Source organism: Oryzias latipes, chromosome 18 (assembly GCF_002234675.1).
Source record: "Oryzias latipes chromosome 18, ASM223467v1".
Classification (NCBI taxonomy): Eukaryota; Metazoa; Chordata; class Actinopteri; order Beloniformes; family Adrianichthyidae; genus Oryzias; species Oryzias latipes.
Window position 1 is genome coordinate 11211837 of NC_019876.2, and position 24407 is coordinate 11236243.

Below are 24407 nucleotides of genomic sequence, written 5' to 3' on the forward strand. Positions count from 1 at the left end.
TCCTCTTCATGCAGTTAACACCTGAACCTTCTACCTCCAGCAGCTTGACTAGCTGGTGATTTGAGCCAAGTTCTACAGTGAACAAAGCACTAAACATTGACTAATCTAAGTCAACCATGATGCCTAAACACTGTAAAGTTCTCTTCAGATGGATTTTTTTTACACTGATTTAACTATGGAGCACTAATGAGCCTAGTAGTACTCATGCATTTTTCCCCAACTAGCACAACACATTGTAGGCTAGCATATTTCAGAGAATCAAGAACTTTAATTTGGCTTTTTTTCTTTTTTTTAAATGTATCTTTATTTTTTTTTTAAATTAGTGCATGTGACGCGTGATCAGTTCTGTTAAATCAGAACGTGTGTGCTTAGTTAAAAACATAACAAACCAAAAAAACAGCAGATTGTCAAGATGGCTTCGTGTTAGCTAATACTGCTAATGCTACAGTATGCTATTGCTAGTAATGGTGAAGCCAAAATAGAAATTCACTTAAGGAAACATTCGATGGTGGCTGATAGGGGAAGATAGGAACTGAAGCGTAGATGTGCAAAAAACAAACAAAACAAGACACTAAAAGTAAGAAGTTCATGTATTTTCAGAGAAATCCAGAGAAAAAAAAATCAGCTCAATCAGGCGTTTAAAACAAAACACCCGTTCGTTATCCATGTATTCACCCACATCCCTGTGCTGCTGGTGAAGCCTCAGTGTGTGCTTTCACCTTCTCAGCTCAGTCACTACATTTGCAGATTGCAGGAGTTTTGCAGAATGCAGCTCCACATCACTGGTTGCAGTCTGGATTCTAGAGAACCTAATGGCATGCATAATACTTCTATATTTGGCATACGTCCCCCCATTTTACCTGCCAGTGGAATAGTAATAATAATAATAAACAAAATTCACTTTGTGAACTGGTCAAGACAAGCTTTTGTCTTTGTTGGTTTACCCACCTCCTGGTGCCACCTACAATAATCAATAAAAATGCAGGAAAATGTCACTTTTTAAAATATTTCTATGCTATTCTCATGTACGATTTGTATAATTGTTATTTTTTATATTATTCCTGGTACAAAGAGTTAGTTGGGAGCGACAGCAGACAAAACGGATGGTTGTTGGAGTGGTAGAGAAGGAGAGCGGGGTAGCTCCATGACAGGCGCTCAGATCGATACCGGGCAGGTGATCACCCTGTCCTCCAGCATGACGCTGACCACCAGGAAGACGAAGTACAACATGAACATGATGAAGCCCAGGAGCTTGCTCATGCGCCACTTGCAGGCGGCGATGGAGATGATGACAAAGAGGAGCATGAGGAAGAGGAGCACGATGGCACAAAACAGTCCGTTGGAGCTGACTTGTACCGGCTTCAGGCCGTTGAAGAAGGACCAGAAGAGCCAGGGGAACGGCAATCTGCAAACAAACAGACACAGCGTCCTGAAGGTCGTGGCGATTTGAGGAAAGTCATTGGTGGTTTTTCCTTCACTGTGCCATATTGACATTCAGACCTACTCCCATCACCGTTAGAGCTATTTTATAAGCCAAATCAACAAACCTATGTCATTTTCTAGGACATACCTTATTTTCCGCGCTAGAGAGCGCACAGGATTATAGGGTGCATTGTCAATAAATGGTCGATTTCTTAACTTATGTCACATATGAGGGGCAATAAGGGAGACAAAAGTCAGAAATAAGTTTGTCACTCAGTAAGACATTACTGCGTTGACAGACAGACAGACAGACAGACAGACAGACAGACAGACAGATAGATAAATGACTTTATTAATCCCACAATGGGGAAATTTCATTTATCTTTCATGATTATTATTATTATTATTATATGAATATTTAATTCATGATAACTAGTTTGTCTTAGCAATTGTTTGTAACACGTTAGCCACTTTACCGTTTTCACAATACCTGTAACTCCAAGCCTTGTTTGGAACACGTAAAATAAAATACTTCTTCTTTCACTTTCGGCTTGTCCCATCAGGGGTCGCCACAGCGTATCAGCCACTTTACAGCGGAAGATTTGCATGGTAATCTTGGCAATGTTTTATGCCAGATGCCCTTCCTGACGCAACCCTCTCAAATCAACCGGGCTTGGGACCGGCACAGGAGTAGAGAAGGGAACAGGGAGCAGCCCGGATTCGAACCCAGGTTTCATGGACGGAAGGCGCCGCAAACCAGCACGAGCTACGTAAAATAAAAGACTGATAACGCTAAAACAAATGTTATGTATGACTACGGACGCTGGGACACGCTAGTAAAGTTACCATATTAACAATACCTGTAACTCCCAGCCTTGTTTGGAACACGTAAAACAACAGACTGATACCACAACACAATTGTTACTATGACTATGCTAACTTACGACGTTGTTGATAACACGTAAAAAAAAAAACAGTTGGACGCCGCTACACGTTAGCCACTTTACCATATTAGGAATACCTGTGACTTCCACCCTTGTTTGCAACACGTAAAACAAAACGGACCGATACTGGTAAAACAAATGTTACTATGACTAGCTATGCTAACTTCTTATCATTGTTAGTAACACCTAAAAAAACCAGTCTGACGCCGCTGCACTTTAGCTTCGTTAGCATATTCACAATAACACCCAACTTAACTTTTTGACAGAGTGCCGTGTACCTCTCAGAATCGCGTCAACATCAGTTAACAGAACCAGAATTGTCTAAATAAACTGGGCTCCGGATTACAAGGTAAACTGATGCTTTTTGAAAAACATTAAGGCTTTTACTGACACACTTTAGTGGGGAAAATACAGCAGTTCCTGCAGTAGTTCATTAGAAATTCACCCCTGAGTTGTGGGCAGGACCATTGGCACTGAGCAACCCCCTTTGCCTCCCCACTGCTGAGAGCTCAGAGCAGGGATCATGTAGCCCATCCAGCATATTTTCTACATCATAAATACAATATTTTTCAAACTTCAATTTTTGTTAGAAACACCAACAACACATTTTTACTTTAGAGTGGCTCTGTAAGAACTCAACACAGGATTAAAACTGAACTGCATCTGAGACAGGTTGTAGTTGTCCTCCAGTTTTCCTGCTTGAAGTGATTGGCTAAAGTAAAAAACAGAGCAAATAAGGATTAAAAAGACAGGGGCCATCATTTCCTATTTTATTATGGAGTAAAAACAACTATAAAAACCACCTAAAACTAGATGAAGTGTGAAACACCAAAAAGTGCATTAATCTCACTTTATTTCCTTTACATTTTGACTCAAAACTGTCAAAAACAACATCTTATAGTCCTGTAATTACTAAACTGTGCTCATTTGGCGTCTTTTGAATGCACTTGAAACATCTGCCTTTCTTTTAATATTATTAAATAATTATGCACTCATAAAAACATATACAGAAAGCCTGATTAAATATAAATCCTACAGATTTAGAGTTGGACTAAAAATGATCTTAACATCCACGATAACCATAATAGTGGAGGAGAAGAGGCCTCATATTCTCTTTCTTTTTTTTCCTTTTTATGTAAGATGTTTCCCATTTGGTAGATTTGTATTGCAGTTTTAGGGCAGGAAACCAAACTTAAGAAGAAGACAGTCAGAATTAAATTAAATTAAAAACAGAATTAATAAGCTAACGTTTTTTTTTTCTAACCCTTTCTAGTGAGATACAGAATAAATCAAACAAGTTGCACTGATAACAGCAATAAAGGCTTTAACTTTGGAGGCAAAAACAGAGTTAGGATGTAAAGGGTGCTGATGTCGGATGACATACCCAACAGTGATGTCAAAGATGTTGGAGCCCACAGAGCTGGAAACAGCCATGTCACCCAAACCCTTGCGTGCCACAATGACGCTGGTGATTAAGTCTGGGATGGAGGTACCAGCTGCTAAAATAGTCAGACCCATGATCTCTTCCGTGATCCCAATAGTCTCTCCGACCTGCAATATGAAATAAAGAAAAAAAACATGTTTGTTGTGTTTCTCATATGATGACTGAGGTATGAATGCAGAGTTTTGTCTTGAGTGAGACGGCTGCTATTCTGTCTGAGTGAGAAATTGTCAGATTCTTTTGCATATTCCAGGTATAAAAGACACGATCAGATTTTTCTGTGTTATATAAACAAGTGAGATGTTTTGTTTGTGTACCTGGTGAGCCCACCAGACCATAAGGTAGGAGAATACTGCAATCCAGGTGATGGAACCCAAGAACGTGACTGGGAAGAACTTCTTGGATGACTGGAAGTTGAAAAGGATCATCAGGGGATTGTTGCACAATCATATCACGCTGATGAGATTTGGTTTTCAGAAACCAGCCCAACCCACCGTCTTTCTGACATCAGGCAATGTTATCCACAAAGGGAGGACTATAGGCATGATGAGGAGGTAAGTAAAGCGCTTGCGGTTGGATTCCGGCCATGACAGGCTCAGAGGCTGGTCCTCTTCCTCCTCATCTTCAGCCTGAAAACAAACAGTAGAGGGGTTCAAAAAGACAGACAGGAGAAGAACATAGGTTTTAAGTACCGGATTTTCTGCACTATATGGCACACTTAAAAGCCTTTGATTAAAAAAACAACAAAAGAAAAAAGAATAGTCTGGATTTATCTCTGTCTCTTTTGTCTAGCTCATTGCGCCTTATATTTTGATGCGCCTTATACATAAGTTTTGAAAATAGACCGTTCAATGAGGATGCGTCTTACTGTGTGCCCCTTAGTGCAAAAAATACGGTAATTCCAACAATGGAAGAGTCAGTGGCCTTTTTATTTTGCCATCTATTCAGGTACAGCAGAGTTCTAATTCCCATTGAACACGATTTGTGCGTCAAATTAGTGTCAGCCACCTCAGTTCTGACGCATGTCAGACTTGTCGGTCGGCTCCCGTCCAAAAATGCGTTCAGTGTCTTAACCGTCCTGCCGTGTGTGGGAGAAGTTACTGTTCATAGTTTTCCGCCTGATTGCTACATGATAGCATGGAGTGTATACTTGTTTATCTTAAATACAGTCAAAGCATTCACAGTCCCATTCACCCAAGCACACACACATTCACAGTCCCATTCACCCAGGCACACACACATTCACTGCTGCCTAACAGTGGTGCCAACCTTAAACCATCAGGAGCAATGTGGGGTTCAGGGTCTCCCCCAAGGGCACTTGGACACATGAACCTTACAATCTTCCAATCAGAGGTTGAATTTTCTACCTCTGCACCTTGGCTGCCATATAGCAGCCATGTAGCTACTATAAATGGTCTAAATAAGTTAATGACCACTTGTTGTTACACATAAATATCATTGAGAATTCCTCACAGCCACTCAGCTTTACCAATGGTCTCACTATGACCTTTCCATACTGACCAACCAGCAGGCAGGACTTCAAAGGGGATAACGCGGCACATAGAGGTCTGCAGAAGTGGGATGGCAGGGCCTGAAAGCGTGCGTGGCCTTTGCTCTGTGGTGACCTTAAGACAGACACGCAGGAGGACGGTTGTGGCTCCAGGCTTCAGAGGCTCAGCCTCACCAGTGGGGCTCCGGGGCTCATCACTGTAGACTGCTGATGTGAGCTGCACAGGCTGTGGTCTGACTCAACCTGCTATTGGAGTGGCTAAAGAGCCAGAGACTTTCAAAACCAGAGACTTTAAAAAAAAAAAAAACACTCTTCATGTTATGCAATATTCTAATAATCTTTAATGAATGTTTTACAAAGCACCAAAAATGTTTCAGAAGGGGTTTTTGATGAGTAAGGATCACTGACGGACATTCTTCTGCCGCAGGGGTTAGGGGGTGTTCTCCGTATTCTGTGGATGTTTCTGGTCCCTAACCTCCTCGAATACGGTTGGGAATACTGTATTTGGGCTTTGACATAGGCTTAAAGGTTACTACAGCAGGTCCCTCTGTGAGCAGAAATGTGCCCTGGTCCCTTTGAATCCAATTATTCGGGATGATAAGGACTCATGAGAGCCGGCAGAGAGCAGGCACATGCACGCATGTCTGAATAGACACATGGGTGACCCAGAATTAGTGTTTTGCCCTTGAGAGAAGGATGTTAGCATGGTGCAAAAAACAACAGGGAGGACGTACTGTAAAAAAAAAGCTGCTGAGAAGCGATGTTGCACCAGAACTGTCAGAACCTGTAACTCGATTCAATAAAACCTGTAAAGCAAACCCAGGAGAGAACCAGAAATCTTTAAAGATGGCCTCTGCACGAATCATAGATCATATGGAGCTTATCCTGCTGTGACAGCGGCTGCTGCTCAGCATTGCTGGTAACCTTGGTAATCAGAGCTGCCAAACAAAAGGCAGCGCGTGCATCACTTATGCTTAGCATTTGGATGTCTCCTCCTCTCCATATCCAGATGGCTGCATTGTTGTCTGTTAAAAGGGTTTGGTGAAAAACCAAAAAACACCAAAGCTTTGTGAAGATCAGTCCTGGGTTGAATTCAGTGCTTTTCTTTTTTTTGAAGATGTAAGGGGGATGGGGGGGGGGTTGTCATTAACATTTAGTACCCAAGGCAGAATCTTGCTCAAATGTGCTCTTAAATGAAGACAATAATACTGGAATTTGTCTTGAGGCTTCTTGGTGGACATTTTGCTGTACATTTTCAACAATCTACTGATTTGTGTCTCATGTGTCCCATGTGGCTAATGCTCCCCACACTGACGTGATTCCAAAATGCCAGCCCCCTGGGGGCCTTTCCTGCCCTGTGGTGCCTCAGTTGGTTGCATTGCCAACTCTGAGCTTAAAGGCACTGACTTTTATCAGACTCCACCGAGCTGCGAGGGGACCAACATGGCATTTGGCAATTTGTTTTCCTTCCGTGGGGGGAGTGTTTAGCCCTTGTTCTCAGTGATACTACAAGGGTTAAAAGGGGTGTGGGCCCAGGTTTAGATGCAAACAGTTTTCATCTGTAGAATTGGTTAATAAGGAAATCCTACCCTCTTTTTGTTGCAAACAAATAGTTATGCTCCAATTTAAAGTTGCACTGAAAGACAGTTATAAATGCTGCCATTTTAAGGCCGACCCCTAGTGGACGTTTGGGAAACTGCAATATGGGTTTGCATAAAATATCACCAGCAGTTCTAGAACCAAAATAAAACTATCAAACTGCATTTCAAAAATCCACAATGAGTCACATCGTCTCCCACTTTGAGTATTTCCTTAGTCAAATCAGTGTAACTGACTAGATCCATGTATCTGGCTCAAAACTATAAATGAAACTGTAAATAGCGCCAGTATTGTTCCCCTATTTTGTTGCACCACTAATGTTAGGTTGGGGGTGTGAGGGGCTGTAAGCTAGAGGTAGAGCGTGTAAACAGAGGGCTCTCAGCAACAGGGAGGGGGTGTGGCTTTAGGCCAATAGTTATGCCCACAACTCAGAAGTGAACTACAGCCGCTCTGCAGAATCTATGTCCTAGAAAATGATTTTTTTTTTATTTAGACTAAAAACGGCATAATCAAAATTAAAAGACTAGAGGTGTCAATTTATTGTGTCAATTGCAATTAATTCGTTACAGATAAATGAGTGCAATTTTCATTTTTAAAGCGTCAATCTCATGTATCACTACTGTCATGTTGTGAAATATAAAAAAAGGTTTCCCGGCATGAACGTTTTAGTTGAACTCGGCTCAAAATGCGTCTTACATTGCCCTTGGTGTCTCAAGCATCTGCCCCTCAGTGTTGTGATGTCATCAATGTGCGACTTTGTAGTTGTTAGCCGATTTAATCCAAAATGCCATAGCCCCCATCTTTTATCCATAATGTAAGGGAAAAAGCCTGACGGGATGTTTGTTATAGATTAATGAGGCACATAGAGACCTGATTGGATAAGACGGTAAACTGTGGAAGAAGGTAAGGAAAGATGTATTATGGCATTAATAAGAAGTTTGTGGTCAAGATTCTTAGGAGAAAAAAGCGCTTTTTTCTTTTTGAAGTGTTGAATTAGAGAGCCTGATGGTCCCCCCCCCCCGTAAAGTATGGCATTGAAAATAATCCCCCTTAGTCGTGTAAAATAAAAGTTGCTGGACTACTATAGGAAAACGTCATAAATCTTCTTTTTAAATTGTATTTTTGATCTTTTACTGCACCACATTGTCAGACATTTAAATGAAAATACCTCAAAATAAGGCTTTTCACGGCAATATTAGGTTAGATTCAAACTTGATCATATAGATTCATTAATTACAAGTAAAGATTAATTACATGCACACACAGTACTATCAAAGAACCACTGGGAACACTTTGAAAATGGATCAAAATATGATCAAAGTGGGATATAAAGGTTTGTGTTGCATCCTCTTACACCAAAAATATAAAATACACCAAATAGTTGTATTTTAGACCAAACCATTGATTTCTCCTTAAAAAAAAGAAAAAAAAATGGCAGTTTTTTTATTATTGTTTTGGAAATTGTACAAGAAGCGTGCTTTGGTTTTTCATTTGGATTTAAATAGCCCCCTTGCTGCCCGCTCATGGTTGCCAGGGCACCAAAAAATAGGTGGAGGGGGCTCAACAGTTACCATGATGGAGCCTCTGGTGGCATACGAAGGCGTAAGCTGTTTCCAGCAACTTCTTGGCTGACACAGACAGGTGCGCAGTTGGACACTTTTCTAAAAATAGCAGCCTATAGGAATTCGGCTTGTCAATAAGCATCCAGGCCTCTGAAAGTCAGCCAGCCTGAGAAAGCTGCTCCTTTGAGTGAATGTTCTCAGGTTTTCTGTTTTTTCAGTTTGAAAGAGTTGGTTTTGTTGAATTTTATTCAAAACCTGACCATATTGCAATATGGTTGATTGTTAAAGACATTTTCTTTACCCGTTTTTATGCATAACTAAATATGAAGGGAAGAATAACAATCCTTGAACAAGAAATGCCTTTTCCTGTTATGAAAAGAAAATCTTCCTGAACTTAGTGAAGTTTGTTAAATGCAAAGCTGCAGATTAATAAGTTTTTTGTGCATGAAATGATCATCCTGCAAAGATTTTTAGATTGTAATACTAGTCAGTGTCGGTAGTTTAGACTCAGGTAAATTGAACCAGATTAAAATGAGATGGATGATTGTGATAGTAGTTTACTGACAATAACAATGGACATTTTTGACATAAAATGTTCAAAGGATATGAATTTTTAATCAGGTTTTCCAGAATTTATAGCAAGCATTTATGCTTCTATAAATCTATCTGCTGTGTTTGAAAATCCTGCAAGACTTTAATGTTGTTGTTTTTTTTACAACATAAGCTTTTTCATGTTAAACTATATTTTCACAGATGGAAACAACAGCATTAAGGGAACACATTGGACAAATACATCCATATTTACATTAGTATTCAGTCATTTATTGTAATATCCCCACCCACCCCAGGGATTCAGTTGATGAAGTGCATTGTGGGAGTCCTTTCCGTCTGTCTTTACAGACAGGTGCTCTTAAGCAGTTTAAAGTCCCACTCCGATCATCTTTTGATCCATTTTTAAAGCGCTCCCAGTGGTCTTTTAATTATGATTATGCAACCCCGCCCCCACTTCCCCTCCCCGTTGCTGAGAGCTAAAAGCAGGTAGCTTGTGGCCTGCCCACCATATTTTGTACGTCACATAAATGTTTTGAAATGCCATTTCAAGCTAATTTTCTTAATCTATGTCCTCCATCATCAGGACAAAGACACGTTAAAAACACCAAAATTACACAATTTTCATCACAGTCTTGATACAGTTAGCCTAATTATGTTATGTTTAGGGGGGTTTTCCCCTTTGTTTCTGTTTCTTTTGTTATTTGATCATGTATTAAGCAATTTCCCATCAACCCCCATGCTAAAAAAGTCAGTATGCATAGTAAATAAACCTATTTACAGCCTGGGGTTAAAAACTCTGTTGATGTTAATTGCTAGATATTCATTTAACTTAGCCTTTTTCCAGTTCCTTATTTTGACTTTATTTAAGCTCATTTTCAACATTATTTTGTGTATTTTTGATTGACAGGTGAATGTTAAAGGAGCTGGAGAAAACTCCCATCAATACGCCCGTCTTACTTCAGGTTCTTTGGTGGAAATTGATGCTTGTATTTGTTTGCAGCTACGATTTAAAAAAATGTTACAAATATTTTTGCTTAATTGAGGTAATTTTGGAGCCTAAGTGGTTTGATGCATATTTGCCTCATTTGTTGTAAATTGTCAGAAATGCAATTATCCTACTTAAATATAAGAAACTCCAATAGTCTTTCATTAAAGCTGTGACTTTAAGGATTAGTTTGAAACATGATGTGAAGTGTGACATTCCAGCAGGACGAACGCCACAGCCAGCACATCCTGTGCCATCGCCTCCCCTCCCCTCCCTCCCTCCCTCGCTGTAACCACGCCCGTGCCAGGACCGTCTGGCAGGCCGCTGCGTCCCGCCGTTGCCGTTAATACCAGCACAGCTGCTGCAGGTGCCGCTCTAAGCCTCTCTGAGCGTGTCCGAACGTCAGCGGCAGAGTTCTGTGTGCGGGTGCTCGATTCAAGCACCCAGCGGTGGGCAGCAGCAGGTGAACGAGGAGTGTGATTACAGAACTCGCTGGGATTAGGCGGGTCTTTGGCAGGCCTGGCTGAAGACGGAGGAACTTGTCTGGGTGCATGCAGGGACGTGATTAGCAGTAGTGGCCTGAGCCACAGTCACACTCGCAGACGTTGATGAGGGCCATAAAATATTCATAAATGCCTCAAGAACCCGCAGATCAAGCTCAGATGTTGATCCAGTTGTAGAAAATGCAGACGGTTTCAGGAAATTTGACTTTGGTTAGCATGACAGGACGCCTTACCGCTTCCCCCTCCTGTCCAGCTGTCCCGTTCATGGGTGGTGGCACTTCTTCTTCCACGCTGGAGCTGTTTGGTAGATTCTTATCTGTGGGCGGCACGAAGACAATTTAATCAGGCAAAAGGTTCGCAATGTTACAATAAATGATAATTAACGACATTTTTTTCCCCTTTTCCTCATAACAAATAAGATCAACTTTTCTTCTGTAAGTAAACGCTGCAGAATCACAAAATCTCACCAAGTATTTTTGTCTAGTTTCAGTATCAGACAAAACTAACCAGTAACTTTTGAGTAAGATGTAATGACTTAAATCAATCAATCTGCAATATTTTCAGTCATTTGATCTTGAAACGTGCCTCACAGCAAGAAGGCCTGGTTCAAATCTGGGGGAGCTGAACCAGAACACCAATAGGGGACCTTTCTGTGTGGAGTTTGCATGTCCTCCCTGTGCATGCGTGGATTTTCTCTGGGTACCTCGGCTTCCTCCCACCATCCAAAAACATGCTTCACAGGCTAATTGGTTACTCTAAATTGTCCCCCTAGGTGTGACTGTGACTGGCCACCTGTCCAGGGTGTCTCCTGCCTTTGCCCACGAGTGGTCGGGATAGGCTCCAGCAGCCCCCGTGACCCCGAAAGGGACAAGATGGGTTTAGATGAATGAATGAATGATCTTGAAACACTTTTTTTTAAACATAATATTTAATATCAACCAGTGGGCTGCCAGTTACCACAGCTCTGTGTTAGCTTTTGTGTTTTTGTTTTTGCTGCTGCTTTTTTGGACTGTTTTTCCATCTCTTGTGGGTCTGAAGCGGTTTACAGTTGCCTCGTTTACACGATCAGCTGTTGCCGCTTGGCAAAAAAAAGAAAAAGAAAATGCCGCCGGAGATCGCAGGAGAGGAGAATGAGGTCATCTGAGTTTGCAGGACTCTGTTGAAGCCTTTTTATGATACATCTTTTGTTGCATCTGCCCTCTTCTACGGAACAGGATCAACAAACCGGTGTGGAGATCCAGCACCGTTCTGGGATGTCCTGTAGAGTCTGTGACTGTGGTGAGTGAGAGGAGGATGTCAGAGAAACTAAAATCTTCATCCTCTGCATGAGGTATACTTATCATCTATCTGCTATTTTAACAAGGTTATTTCCCTTTTGTGGGATCCATAAAGTTTTATTCTATTCTATTCTAATATTTTTGAGCCGAATTTTTTATTTGTGATGGTAGGTGTGTCTTGTTACAAGAAAGCTGGACAGAAGACCAATTTATCCAAAGATGTATAATTATAGTAAAGACATAATGATAGTTGGACTGTTGCTTAAAATTTAACATACTTGGGGGATAAAGTGTATACTGAAAGATATAAAACTATTTTTTTTAGGTTATAATAGCAATAGGTCTAAATATGAGTGTTAATAAATAGTTTTAGGATTTTATTTTGTCCTAAAAGTGCAGGACATAACTTGTTTTAAGAATTTTTACAAAGACAAATTCTACTAGTTTCATTGGTAGACATTTCCACGTATACTAAGGGGAAAAACATGCTGTATTCTATATTTTTAAACTTTTTTTAAGGACATTTTATCCAGTGAAGCAGATGACATAACACTAACAACGTACACAAAGGCACATTAAACAGAAACAGGATTCTAGTTACGAGTTGTTTAACCAAAGAAATGCTTATAAAAGGACAAAAATATTTATTTGACAGCATTTCTGGGGGAAAATAAAAAAATGAACGAACTTGTCTGCTTTTGGTAAACAAAATTATTTATTTTCCCCCCACAATGTTTTCACGTCTCCATTTCCACTGGTGTAAGTATTCCACGCAAAAGCACACAAGAGCACTGATGACCACTAGTCATGTGCTATGATGAAGAGGATAACACGTTAATGTGCCACCATTAGCATCATTTTGCCTTTCTGATCAACATCTCCGTCTTGCTTTGATTGTCCGACTCTGACAGCGCTGACGGCGGCCGTGAAAGCCGGTTAGTCTTTATTCTTGGCACTTTGAAGTGAGAAAAAAGAGGCGGCCGTAAATTACCCTCCGCAGATTGATTTAAACACCGCTACAAGACGACAGTCTCATTCAGATTGGTAACGCTTGCTTAGCATCAAATGGTGACCTTTAAATTCTTCTCTAAATTATAACAACAATTAATGTAATATAATGTAATATAATATAATTATTTGCTAGTTGATCAATAAAAAAGTTTGCAGATCTTTTAAGTTCCATGAATGGACAACAACACTGAAGATTTCAGATGTTTTCATAAAGTCTATTAAAAATTAAACAGATTAGTGATACAAAAAAAAGATGCACAGAAGCATGAAAACATATTTTATATTTATACATTGAGTTGTTGAGTTTTTGGAGCGCTTTCTAAGGTTGCAAGTCAGCTTTTCTTTGCAGAATGGTTGCAGCAGGACACCTTTGGAACTGTTTACTGCTGCTGTGCAAGGGTTTACACGGCTAAAACGCAGCTAAACGTGGACTCCCAGAACAACAGACCGAGAGCCTGTAGATGATTCAGAAGATAAGCGATTCACAAATTGAATCATCATTAATAAAGTTGCATTCTGTTTGTCTTTTAACTGGATGTAAAGAAATAAAATAGTATGTATTAAATTATCGTTTATACTTTTATTTAGAACAGGAGATCAGAATCAACAAAACTGATAAAAACACAAAGATTTAGATGTAAAAGAAATGATGTTTGTTACTTTAAACAAGATTTTTTTTCCTTCAACCTTCTGGTTCAGCAGTAACATAAAAAAATTAAAACATATTTATCACCGTTGTTTTGGATCATTTAAAAATAAATCCTGAAATGTTCCGTTCAGTTTTTTCATCATCAATGATCTGCAAGACTTTACGCTGTAAAACATTGCATATCAGTGCAAACCCGCTAAGAAAAGCTGCTTTTCTCTGCTGCAGAATCCGCTGGAATTACGTTAATTGTGTCATTGGATCACATGTTTACAGTTGATCACCTGTTTGCAGTGGATCACATGTCACTTTTGCCGCTGAATTTCTTTTATTTAATTTGAATATCATTTTTGATGTCCTTTTTGCAGTCATTTCTGAATGTACTTGCTGCTGCAGATGAGTGAATTTCCCCATCGTGGGAAAATAAAGTTTTCTAATCTAATTTATTTTGAAAATGGAGAGCTTCACCTACACTTTATTTTGAAGATCTGTTTACCTCCAGTGAAAGTAGCACTGCACATTCAGCTTTTTTTTAGTTTATAAACTTAAAATCCAACATTATTTTGCATTTCAGAGAAATAAATACATCGTTCCCGAATTGCGTTTTTACTACACTCTACTATATTTATAGTGATCACAAGTTAGTGATCTTGGACGTCGCAAATATTCGTACCCGGGAGCAGATTGCGGGTATCAGAGTACTCGGGCTTTGGCCAACGGGTCTTTATGTAAATTCAATTTTGAGCTGTACAAAAGTAGTTTATATGCAATTATTACGTCAATCTAACACAATTGTGCGTGATTTTTGTGAGATACATACGCAAATTTCTGGCTTTCCAAAACTGTTGCACTACTGTTCCAAAATACGCTTGCACTACCGATGTATGACTTTAATATCACATATACGGCGCACAAATCACGTTCAAATTACAAAAAACAGAACAATAATCAGGCATGTTCTACGCTGATTTACGAGTTCTTTGCGTGGTTTCTTCATACTTCTTCATACTTACCGTATATCTGTGAAAAGTTCATGTAAAACACCACAACCTTTCTCACTTTTCCTCACTTACATTCACGTATGACCAATTTTCATCCGTGCACTCTGTACGTAGTGGCTGTGTGACACGGTCTTTAGATGTGGAGATTTTGGAAGTCATTTTACCTGCGCGGCTTGAAACGCCATTGGCCTTCTCGCTGTCCTCCACTTGGCATTTCTTCTTAGCAATCTTGTGCAGAATCGAGGCCTTCTCTCGAAATTTACCTGCAGAGGGGAAAATATAAACAAAACAGAGGGAGCCGCGGCCGTTAATCGTCGACCCAAGCAATACCTCTGTTGACCTGTTTGACCCGTGATGGGTCACATTTCAACAGATCTTATCCTGATGAGCCTGTAATGTCCTGTTCAGTTGGCAAAAAAGTAAAATAAAACCTCTGCCAAAAACATCTGGAGCTCACATTCGGCCCCTCAGATTAGAAATGTGCTGCCAGATGTTAAAAGGTCACACGTCTAAATTTATAAATCATGGACTTGAAGGAGGTGTGATGCACCCATGAGCTAAATGCTTTAAAGACCCACTGCGGTCATCTTTTGATCAGTTTTAAACTCGGAGGTCTTTTAATTACGATTATCCCGTTTTTAGCCAACATCCTGTGTTGTTTGTAGGACGTAGTTTCTGCAGATCGGCAGGAGTTCATCAGAAATTCACCTCTTAGAGGAGCAGTGAAGTTATGAGCTGCCTAGCGTATTTTTCGACTCATTTTCAAACACCATTTTTCTCGTCTGCTCCTGATTCACAATGATTGGAATAAAGAAATACTCAGATATGCCATATTTCTTTATGTTTTCCAAAATGAGAAAAATGCCACAACAACATGTTAAAACCACTGTTTTCATCGAACTGAGTATTTAAGAGGAATTTTACTTTTTATTATTTTATTCACCGACAGCCTTTTTAGAGATCCTGTATATCCAGATGGTTTGGGGAGAGACTCTGAGGTTAATTATTGACCATCTTATCAGCACAAAATCAACTAAGAGTACAGAAATGGGAGGATGGCTAATTTCAGGTGCAAGAAAATTATGTTAGGCTGTCCTTTGTGCAAAGATTAAAAATCTCCTCTGCATATTAACTGCACATTTATTTATGTCCCAACTCCTGAAACACTTGTATATTATATGAGCTGTTATTTTCTTCAGCCTTTAAAAATCTGCATCTACTTTAAATACAATTTTTGCCTGCTTCTAATAACCAACTGGAATTGATGCAACTTTTCCACTTTGTCATTTTTTCCTCTCTAATTTCAAAAAGACTCTGCTTGAAGCAGTAGTCCGTCTAGATCTGCTCCACCCAGCCGTGTCGACACCGACTGTGACCTTCTGCGGAATCATTAACATTCCCAAGTCACGCTTTAGCCACCTCCCATCTCCAACTGCTTCTGCTTCTCCCCTAATCCATCCAATCTTTTCATCTTCTTTTTTTTTTTTTTTTTTCGTCTTGGCAGGACCCGAGATCTCCTCACCCACGTCATATTCCACGTTTTCCTACCCTCCCGGTAATTTCCCCACTCATGCAAACACACAAACAATCACGCTGCACATTTTCGCAGGAAAGGGCCACGTCTTCCAGCGGATCGGCGTCACTCGACAAGCGTTTGTTTGAGCACGTGTGGGATCATCTGAAGGTCTCCGCCTGGACGAACCTTTTTGCTCTGAGGGATCTGTGGCAAGTTTTTTCTATGCTGACGAAAGCCACGGTGGCATGGAGGGTGGATGGAGGGGGGAGGTTAGTGATTCTGAAAAGACTGGGACAAATTGTCTGGACAGATTATTAAAAAAGAGGACAGATGTTCTATCTTTTTTTAAGCTCAAAGTAATAAAAAAAAAAAGAAGAACAAGAAGAAGACGGGAAAAGAAGATAAAATATGTCACTTTTTAAAATCCGGATTTAATGTTACAGAAATATCCCTAAACAAAATAAAAGGCCAAAATAATGAGCAGAGTAGGTAAAAGATTCGGCCCCTCTTGTTTCATTATTAGCATTTAGTTATCTGTCTGACATTATTGTCATAAAGTGAAGTATTAAAACACTATAGGTTGTCACTTTTTCCATTTCTTTTTTTTTTAAATATTGTTAATGTTTATATCACGGTTTAGCTTTAGTCACTTTTGCAGATTTTCATTACTCTGAAGAATACTTCGAGAGTTAAATTTAAAAAAACAACAACTCATTTTTGACTTAGTGAGCGTAACAAACCAAGTTTATTATGGCTTAAAAACAACACCATTAAAGCTCCACCTCTGTGTCTTGTTGGATTGTTTTTCCCCCCGACTTTTTTGTGATATTTGTTGTATTTAGTTTTTTTTTTATCTCAATTGTTAAGTCAGATCCTTTCAACTAAAGTCACTTTTTTTTAACTTGTCCTGTCCAACAGCTGGGCAGACAGATCAGAGCTGAAAGCCTCTTGTGTTGGACATATTTTACTGTTACAACAGGGGGTTTTGGAACTTCTGACACACAAGGTGTTTATTTATATAAACCCCTTTTGTAATTTGGGCTAAACTTTATTCATATTGATAACATGGTCCACCAAAAAAAAAGGGTAAAAATTTCAAAAATGGTTAATTTTGTTTAGATTTTTATTTTTTAATAAGTTAGACTATTAGAGTTTGCTTTAGACCCTTAGACTTTTGGACATCTTTTAATCTGCTGTTTGGAGTCGTTTTTTTGTCTCTCTGTCTAAGTCCAAGAAGGGTTAGTTGGTTTTCACTTAATTTCAACAGCGGTTTTGGATGACTTTATAGTTGACCAGTGATCTCAAAATCCTTTAAGCTTTGAAAAAGCATCCCTAATTATCAAAGGAGAAATGGAAAAAATTAAGGATCAAGAGAGAAAAAAAAATTCTGGTTTCTATTCTGAGTTCTCGGTTGGTCTGAGGAGCTGAAAAAACACAAAAACACTAACAACTGAAGTGACAGCACTAACATTTCCTGCTATTGAGACATCTTAGCCTGAAAATAAAAAGATGATTATAAAGTGAACATAAAGTACAAATCACATCACAACAGCAACAAAAAAAGGCTCATGCTTAAAGCATTTACAACATTTATTGCCTGAATGATGTTCATTTGTGAAGTAATGGGGGGGGGCACAATTTGAGCTGCACAATTGATCAAAACCCCATCATTTGCGCCATAATGAAGCCAGTGTGTTTCTTTAGAGGATGGCACCGCCTCACGCAGTCTGCTCTGTTTCCCTGTCAGCTCTGCCTGTTACGTAAGCGCTGGGTGGATGAGTCACTCTGGTTTGCCAAATTCAGCAACGTACGTCTCAGGTGTGCGCACCCGCTGCTGGTGTAAGTGAGCACTGAGGTGTGGATGATGTATATTTCAGCACCACAGATGGGGAACCAGAATAAATAAAAGAGAGAGAATGGTGGAGAATAACCAAAAAAAAAAAAAGATTCTTTTTTTACACGCTCTGAATGTGGAGCACAGTTCATTCTTCAAAGAAATGTTGTACACTTGCATGATAAATATAAGGACGGGTAATATACAAAAGCAAAAAAAATAATATATAATAATGAACCACTACACACATTGGCACACCATGTTAAAAAAAATGTAAAATAAGATTTACAAAAGTAAATAAGTAAATACTTTCGTCTGAAGCTGCGTTCACACCGGCCTCGGCAACAGGCGTTTAAGGGACCACTTCCAATGAAAACTCTGTGTAAATGTGTGTATAAGTGTGTTACTGGCTTCAAAACTCTTGCATTCACACATAGCTACACAAAGTTTTATGACTGTTTTTAGGCTTCCACCGTCAAAATGTATGCGTTCACGCATAGCTACGCACATTTTTACGACTATTTTTAAGCTTTCGCGTGCACGCATAGCTGCACGAGATTTCACTACTTTTTTTGGACTTCTGTGTTCAAAAGTCACGCGTTCACACATAGCTATGCAAAATTTTACTACTGTTTTTGGGCTTCTGCGTTCAGAACACTCGCGTTGAAGCATAGCTAAGCAAGGCTTCCGTGTTCAAAACTCTTAAGTTCATGCATAGCTACACAAATTGTTATGACTGTTTCAGGCTTTCGTATTCGAGACTCATGTGTTTATGCATAGCTACGCAAATTTGTATGACTGTTATTGGGCGTGTCCATTTAAATCTCTCAAAATCTACAAAAGTTTTTACGAATGTCTTAGGACTTCTGTGTTTAAATCTCTCGCATGGATGCGTCACTACACAAGTTTTTACAACCATTTTCTGGCTCTACAAACAAAACGCGCAGCCATTGAACGCGTCTTGTAAGTTGAACAGGTCAACTTAAACCAACCAGGGACTCAAATACAATGGTGCCTTATGGATGATGACCCTTTTAATTCCAGGAATTACTACCCATTTGAAAATAGATCATGGAAGAGAAATTAATAATCGTTGTTTTCGCCCGGCCGTAGTTATATGACACAAAGTCTTTCATACGTTGGAATAAATCAGTGCAAAAAAAGTCTGGAGCATGATTTGCAACATTTACACGGCTTGGACATTTCGTACCAAGCTTCTTCCAATTGTAGGTGGCGGGAATTTGCTAATAAACAGTAGTAAAATAACGAATAGCCCCTCCCTGCTTGTCCAGTGTGAACACCATGGGCTATACTCACATTCAAAAATTGTGTGTTTAGCACAGTCTTGAACGCGCGTCACATACCTGATGTGTACGTAGCTTCAGAGGAACACTGAAACGTAAAAGTTTGTGCCACAAGCAAACAAAAAAGGGTCCAAAAATGAATATACCAAAAAAATAACTTAAAAATCAACAGGGATGGAAGAGGTCGCATCAAACAGTCAAGTAATGAAAACGTTGGCGCTTACCTTCCTCAGTCATTGAGTGATAATATTTTAGTTTCCCATAAGTTCCAAGCTCTACAACATCACAGCAAAAGACATGGGTAAGGCAACGGACACACAGAGAAAAGGGAAAGAGTGAACATGACAGAACAAGACACCTCTGCTGCTGAAATCACTGCATGAGGAGTGACATGTAGAAAGACTCTCGAGGTCAAAACTGAATGAAATCGTTGAAAATAAACGTCTCACAGCAAAGCTAATTGATGATAAGCCTGTAGATGGCAGAGGTTAAGAAAAAGGTTAAAAAAAATAAAGATTTGTTGATTAAAAAACAAACTAAACAGAGAGAAGAAAAACTGGGTCAAACATGCAACAAAAAAGATGAGTCCTCCTCTCCTCTGTTTTTTCAACCCTGTAAACTTTCTGATTCAGCATTCTCTTCCTCCACAATGAGACCCCAACAATTAATTTCATTCCCTTACTGAAGCAGTTCTTTGTGTTTGGGTAAATAGACAGTCAGCACATCTGCATGATAAATTAGCTGGGAAATCAAATCTGCAGCAACAGCTGAAAGTGAAGCAGCCGAACACACACTTCCGCCTCCCACACCACACTTGGCTTTAAAAAACAAAACTCACAACTTAAAGCCATTCTGCTATTTCAACACATATAAATGCATTTGTAAGGAAACAAAAAGGGTTTTTAGCTGACTTTTACATTGCAAAACTCTAAATCTTTTTATTTGTGTCAATTCTTTTTTATTGTATTAGCTCATCTTATGTAAGACACAATGACTTCAGAACTGAGATAGGATGACTAGCTTACAATCTGGAGCATCTTATATATGAATTAATGTGGGTTGGACTTATCGATGTCAAAGGGTTTTTGAGAGGTACACACACCATTTTAAAATGTAGTCGGTTCTTTTCAGGGATAGCTGACAAGGTTGGGTAATATTGTAAATATGCTAATATGATAACATTTAGCGTTGTTGAACTGTTTTTGTTTTAAATGTTACTAGCACGGTTGGTAGTTGGCGTAGTCACAGTAACATTTGTTTTAGTGCGATCAGTGTGTTTTTTCACGTGTCGCTAAAAAAGGTTGGTTGGTATTGTAAATAGGCTAATGAGGCTAACGTGTAGCGGCCTTGGACTGCGTCACTAGACTAGAATAGAATACCTTTATTTCTATAGAACTTTTCCCAGGACGAATCACAAAGTGCTTTACAAAAAGAGCATAAAATTATATCAAAACACAAAAAAGTAATAAAATACAATAATAATAAAACAAAACACAGTATAACGTAGTAAAACAAGGAATAAAACCAACTAAAAGCTTTCCTGAATAGAATGCTTAAAAGATTCTGGTTGGAAGACCTCAACGATCGGGCCGAGGAGTATGTAGTTAAAAAGTCAGATAAGTACGTCGGAGCTTGACCATGCAAGGCTCTAAAAACTACAAGAAGAATTTTAAAATCAATTTGAAATTTGACAGGTAACCAATGTAAAGCAGACAACAGAGGAGTGATGTGTGTCCGTTTACCGATTCCTGTTAAAAGCCTTGCTACCAATTTTTGGACAAGCTGAAGACGGTTTAGGGAAAGAAAGCAAATTGCAGTAATCTAAACAAGAAGAAATAAAGGCGTGGATAATTGTTTCCAGGTCAAATCGAACCAAAATACTTTTTAATTTCGCCACATTCCTCAGATGATAAAACGTATTTTACTATCTGTTTTGAGTGACCTTCCAGGGACATAGACCTGTCAAACAACACCCCAATCTTGGGGTGTTGCTAACTCCCGACTTTGCAAGGTCGAGAGTTCACAAAATCAAAGCAGTATTTGTTTTAGTGGTATTAATCTATTATTTTATGTGTCGGGTGTTATTGTAAATACTCTAACTTGGCTAAGGTGTAGCGTTGTCAGTCTGTGTGTTTGTTTATGCGCTACGAACAAGTTTGGGAGTTAGCATAGTAACGTTTGTTTTAGCAGAATCAGTCTGGGGGTTTTCTACGTGTTGCTAACAAAGTTGGATGTTATTGTTAATAACGGGGCTAACATGTAGCATTGTCCGACTGTTTTTTTTTTACATGTTACTTTAAGGTTGGGTGTTAGCGTAGTCACAGTTTTTTTTAGGGGTCTCAGTCTGTTTTTTTACATGTACATGTTGTACATGAGTATTAGCACGCTAACGTGGCTACTGTGTAGCAATGAGTAGCAATAAGTTCTTGAGTTACTGTTAATGCAGTTAAAAAGTCGGACTGACTGATGGATTTTTCTCTGACTGGTTTGAACGCCTAAGTTTTTCAATATTTAGGATAAATTTAGCAAAACCCAATGTACATTTCTAAGACATTGTGGGTTTTTTCCTGAAGAAAAATAAGTTTAAATGTAACTTTAAATAAGAAAAATATGCTTAAAAGATATCAAGTTTTTGCTGAGTATGTCTGTTGTCTAAAGACCGGCTAAGAGCAACACATTACAAGCAGGTTATTAGAACCAGCCTAATGCAGTGATAAGGGCCCATACTCAACAGTATAGCATGGTTAAAGTGAACTGACCTCAATGGCCACACACAGACAGACTAATATGTATCCTTGCGTCAAAGGCATTCCTGGAAACCTTGCTTTGCTCTGCAGTGAAATGCTTTCTGGTGGTCCAGACATAAGACCGCATCATCAAGGTCGATGGTCCGGTTGATGGAGTTCACTCCATCTTACTTCAAGGAAGCTGCTTTGTTCTTTAGAAGGACAACACTGTTTACAGACAGCTGCCAAAGAGCCCTGACGATGATCTCATTATAAAACTTTTAGGTGAATTAAACTTATGGAGGAGGAGGGAGAGGCCTTATTTATGGTTTTACATAAGGCCAGCTTGTTATTTTTGCCTGTTATTATTTCAAAGTCCTTTAACATTTGGAAACAAAGATATTAACGATTTAAGATTTTGTTTTACATCCGGGAATGGTTTTTACATGTTCTAAGATTACTGTTTAAAACCCTTTAATGTTTTGCATGGGCCTGCACAATAAATCGCAAATTTATCGTTATCTCGATATCAAGTTGAGAAAATATGTTTACCGTAAAAGTCGTCAAAAATTGCAATAAATGGTTATCTTAAAAATGCTACAACAATCCAATGGCAGCTTGAATTATTTAACAAATCAAATACATCTCTTTGTGGATGGAGACCTGTTTTTGTTAGATGTCCGCCTCCTGTATATAAAGTTGATTTATTTTTGGCCTTTTTTGGCATGCTCCTAGTGCAACAAAAGCAGCGAGCGATATTGGAGCTATCAAGCCGTTTGGTTTATATACGTCCTCCATCAGCAGAAAAATGCTACAAGAACATGATAAAACACCATTTTCATCAGAGTGGGTCTTATTATCTATTTAAAGAGAGTGTTTTAGATACATTTTCTCAAATATCCAAAATGTCCAGACTTCAACTTTAGTGCATTAAACGATTTAGAGCATTTAATGGTTTGATCGATTGTTACTTGAGCCATGGCTGCAGTCACTGATACAGAAAGCATTTCTTTAGAAGGATTCGTTAAATTATTTATTGAGCATTCAATTTGTGAAAAACAAGAAGAGTTGAATAAATTTGTTCCTTAATGCACATGAAAATTCCTAAACTTCCAAATAAAAGCATAAATTAAGTGGTCTAACTTATTATAAGTCAGACTTTTGGCCAGGAAATGATGTGGTAGAGATCGTAGGTTTGGCAGAAAAAAGCTGCATTTTAGCAGCTATCAGTTATATTATCGTGTGTATGAATAAAATATAGGAAAAAAAGATATCGAAGTTCTAAAATTGTAATCAACACTTTGCTTGTTGCAAAAATGCTGATAGGAGTGCAAACTCTACTTAGAGAAGGCCCAACTGAGAGACTTTTGAGCATCTCAGTCTTTGCTGTTCACATGGAGAAGGCTTACAGTAAACCCAGAAGCATCATCCTTCACGCTGGTATCTGACTCTGCCCGCCAGTCGTCGACCACTTTGGTCTGGCGCGCGCAGGATTACGGTACAAATCTCACACCAGATGCGAGACCTGGCAGCGCTGCGGACCCCGTCTAATGAGATGAAATGCATCTCATTGCAGAAAGCCGAACTCCTGTGCAGCGCCCTCAGACAAGGGCCTCAATCCAGCCTGATTAGGTGATTGAGATTTGAAGTGCAAAAACGGGCTGGAAGGTAAGCCTCCAACTCAGGTTTGTTTGAGGGCAATTATGCCAAGATGCAATCACTGCCTGCGTGCACTTTGGAGTTTGCCCCGTGCTGCTGCAGAGAAAGAGGCTTGTTGTTGTTTACCAGAGAACCTCTTGTCCTTGTGGAGTGACCTCGAAACCCTCTGGTGAGCCATGTGTAAGAGTTGCATGTGTGTGCATGCCTGCTCTGTCTGCTGGGGGTTGGGGAGTGTGCAAATTTGCAGCCTGTGCAAAAAAAAAAAAAAAAGGCTTTTAACATTGATTATTTCAATCAAGCCATGTGGGGTAGCACAGAGGGCGAGACAGGAGGTCTGGCGTGTGGGTGCGTCGGGAGTGTGTATTAGAGCATGATCCTGGTGCGGTTAGAGGGATGATGGACTGACAGATGCTTGTTGGCTGGTCACAGTTACATAACATACTGGAAAGGTGATTATCTATCCAAACAAAATTAAGGCGTGCAAAGCTTTAAGGGCTTATCTGCTTGATAGGAAAGGGTCAAAAAGCCCATTTAACCTGTAAAGAAAGATGTTTAGGGGAAACACGCTGATTTGCCGGGAACAGGACAAACCCAGGAAACAGCTGCCCGGGTAGCACCTCTGCCAAGGCGTTTCTATTTAATGAATACAGAACCATTTGTTCATCCAATTTGTAGTTAAGAGCATTTTTTGTTCCAATGGCAGCTTCAAACTGTGACCGACAGTTTTATATTTTACTTTGAAGGTATTTAACCCTTCAAATAAAACAAAAAAATGTCAAAATAAAATATTAATATAAAAAAAGAACATTTAAGTTTTTAATTTACACTTGGACTAGCGGTTTTGATCGTATAGGTTTTTTAGCAAGCAGTCTCTGGACCAAGCGATGGAGTACCAGTTGGGCAAAACAATTCCTT

At 39.3% G+C, this 24407-nt stretch overlaps 1 protein-coding gene across 8 annotated transcripts in view; it reads right to left on the bottom strand.

The window, feature by feature from the left end:
• Positions 1-285: 285 nt before the first annotated feature.
• Positions 286-24407, bottom strand: part of slc24a2 (solute carrier family 24 member 2) — a 76963-nt gene continuing 52841 nt past the window's right edge. For 5 of the 8 annotated variants that reach the window (XM_020711596.2, XM_011487376.3, XM_020711597.2 and 2 more), the window contains 7 exons: positions 19332-19382; positions 14618-14716; positions 10752-10834; positions 4302-4436; positions 4125-4214; positions 3751-3917; positions 286-1405 (listed from right to left, as the gene is read on the bottom strand). In XM_020711596.2, the coding sequence (XP_020567255.1) occupies positions 1156-1405; positions 3751-3917; positions 4125-4214; positions 4302-4436; positions 10752-10834; positions 14618-14716; positions 19332-19382 (875 nt within the window). In that variant the 3' untranslated portion in view covers positions 286-1155. The remainder of the gene's footprint in view (positions 1406-3750; positions 3918-4124; positions 4215-4301; positions 4437-10751; positions 10835-14617; positions 14717-19331; positions 19383-24407) is intronic. The other 3 variants (XM_020711600.2, XM_020711599.2, XM_020711598.2) reach the window with 1 other exon arrangement.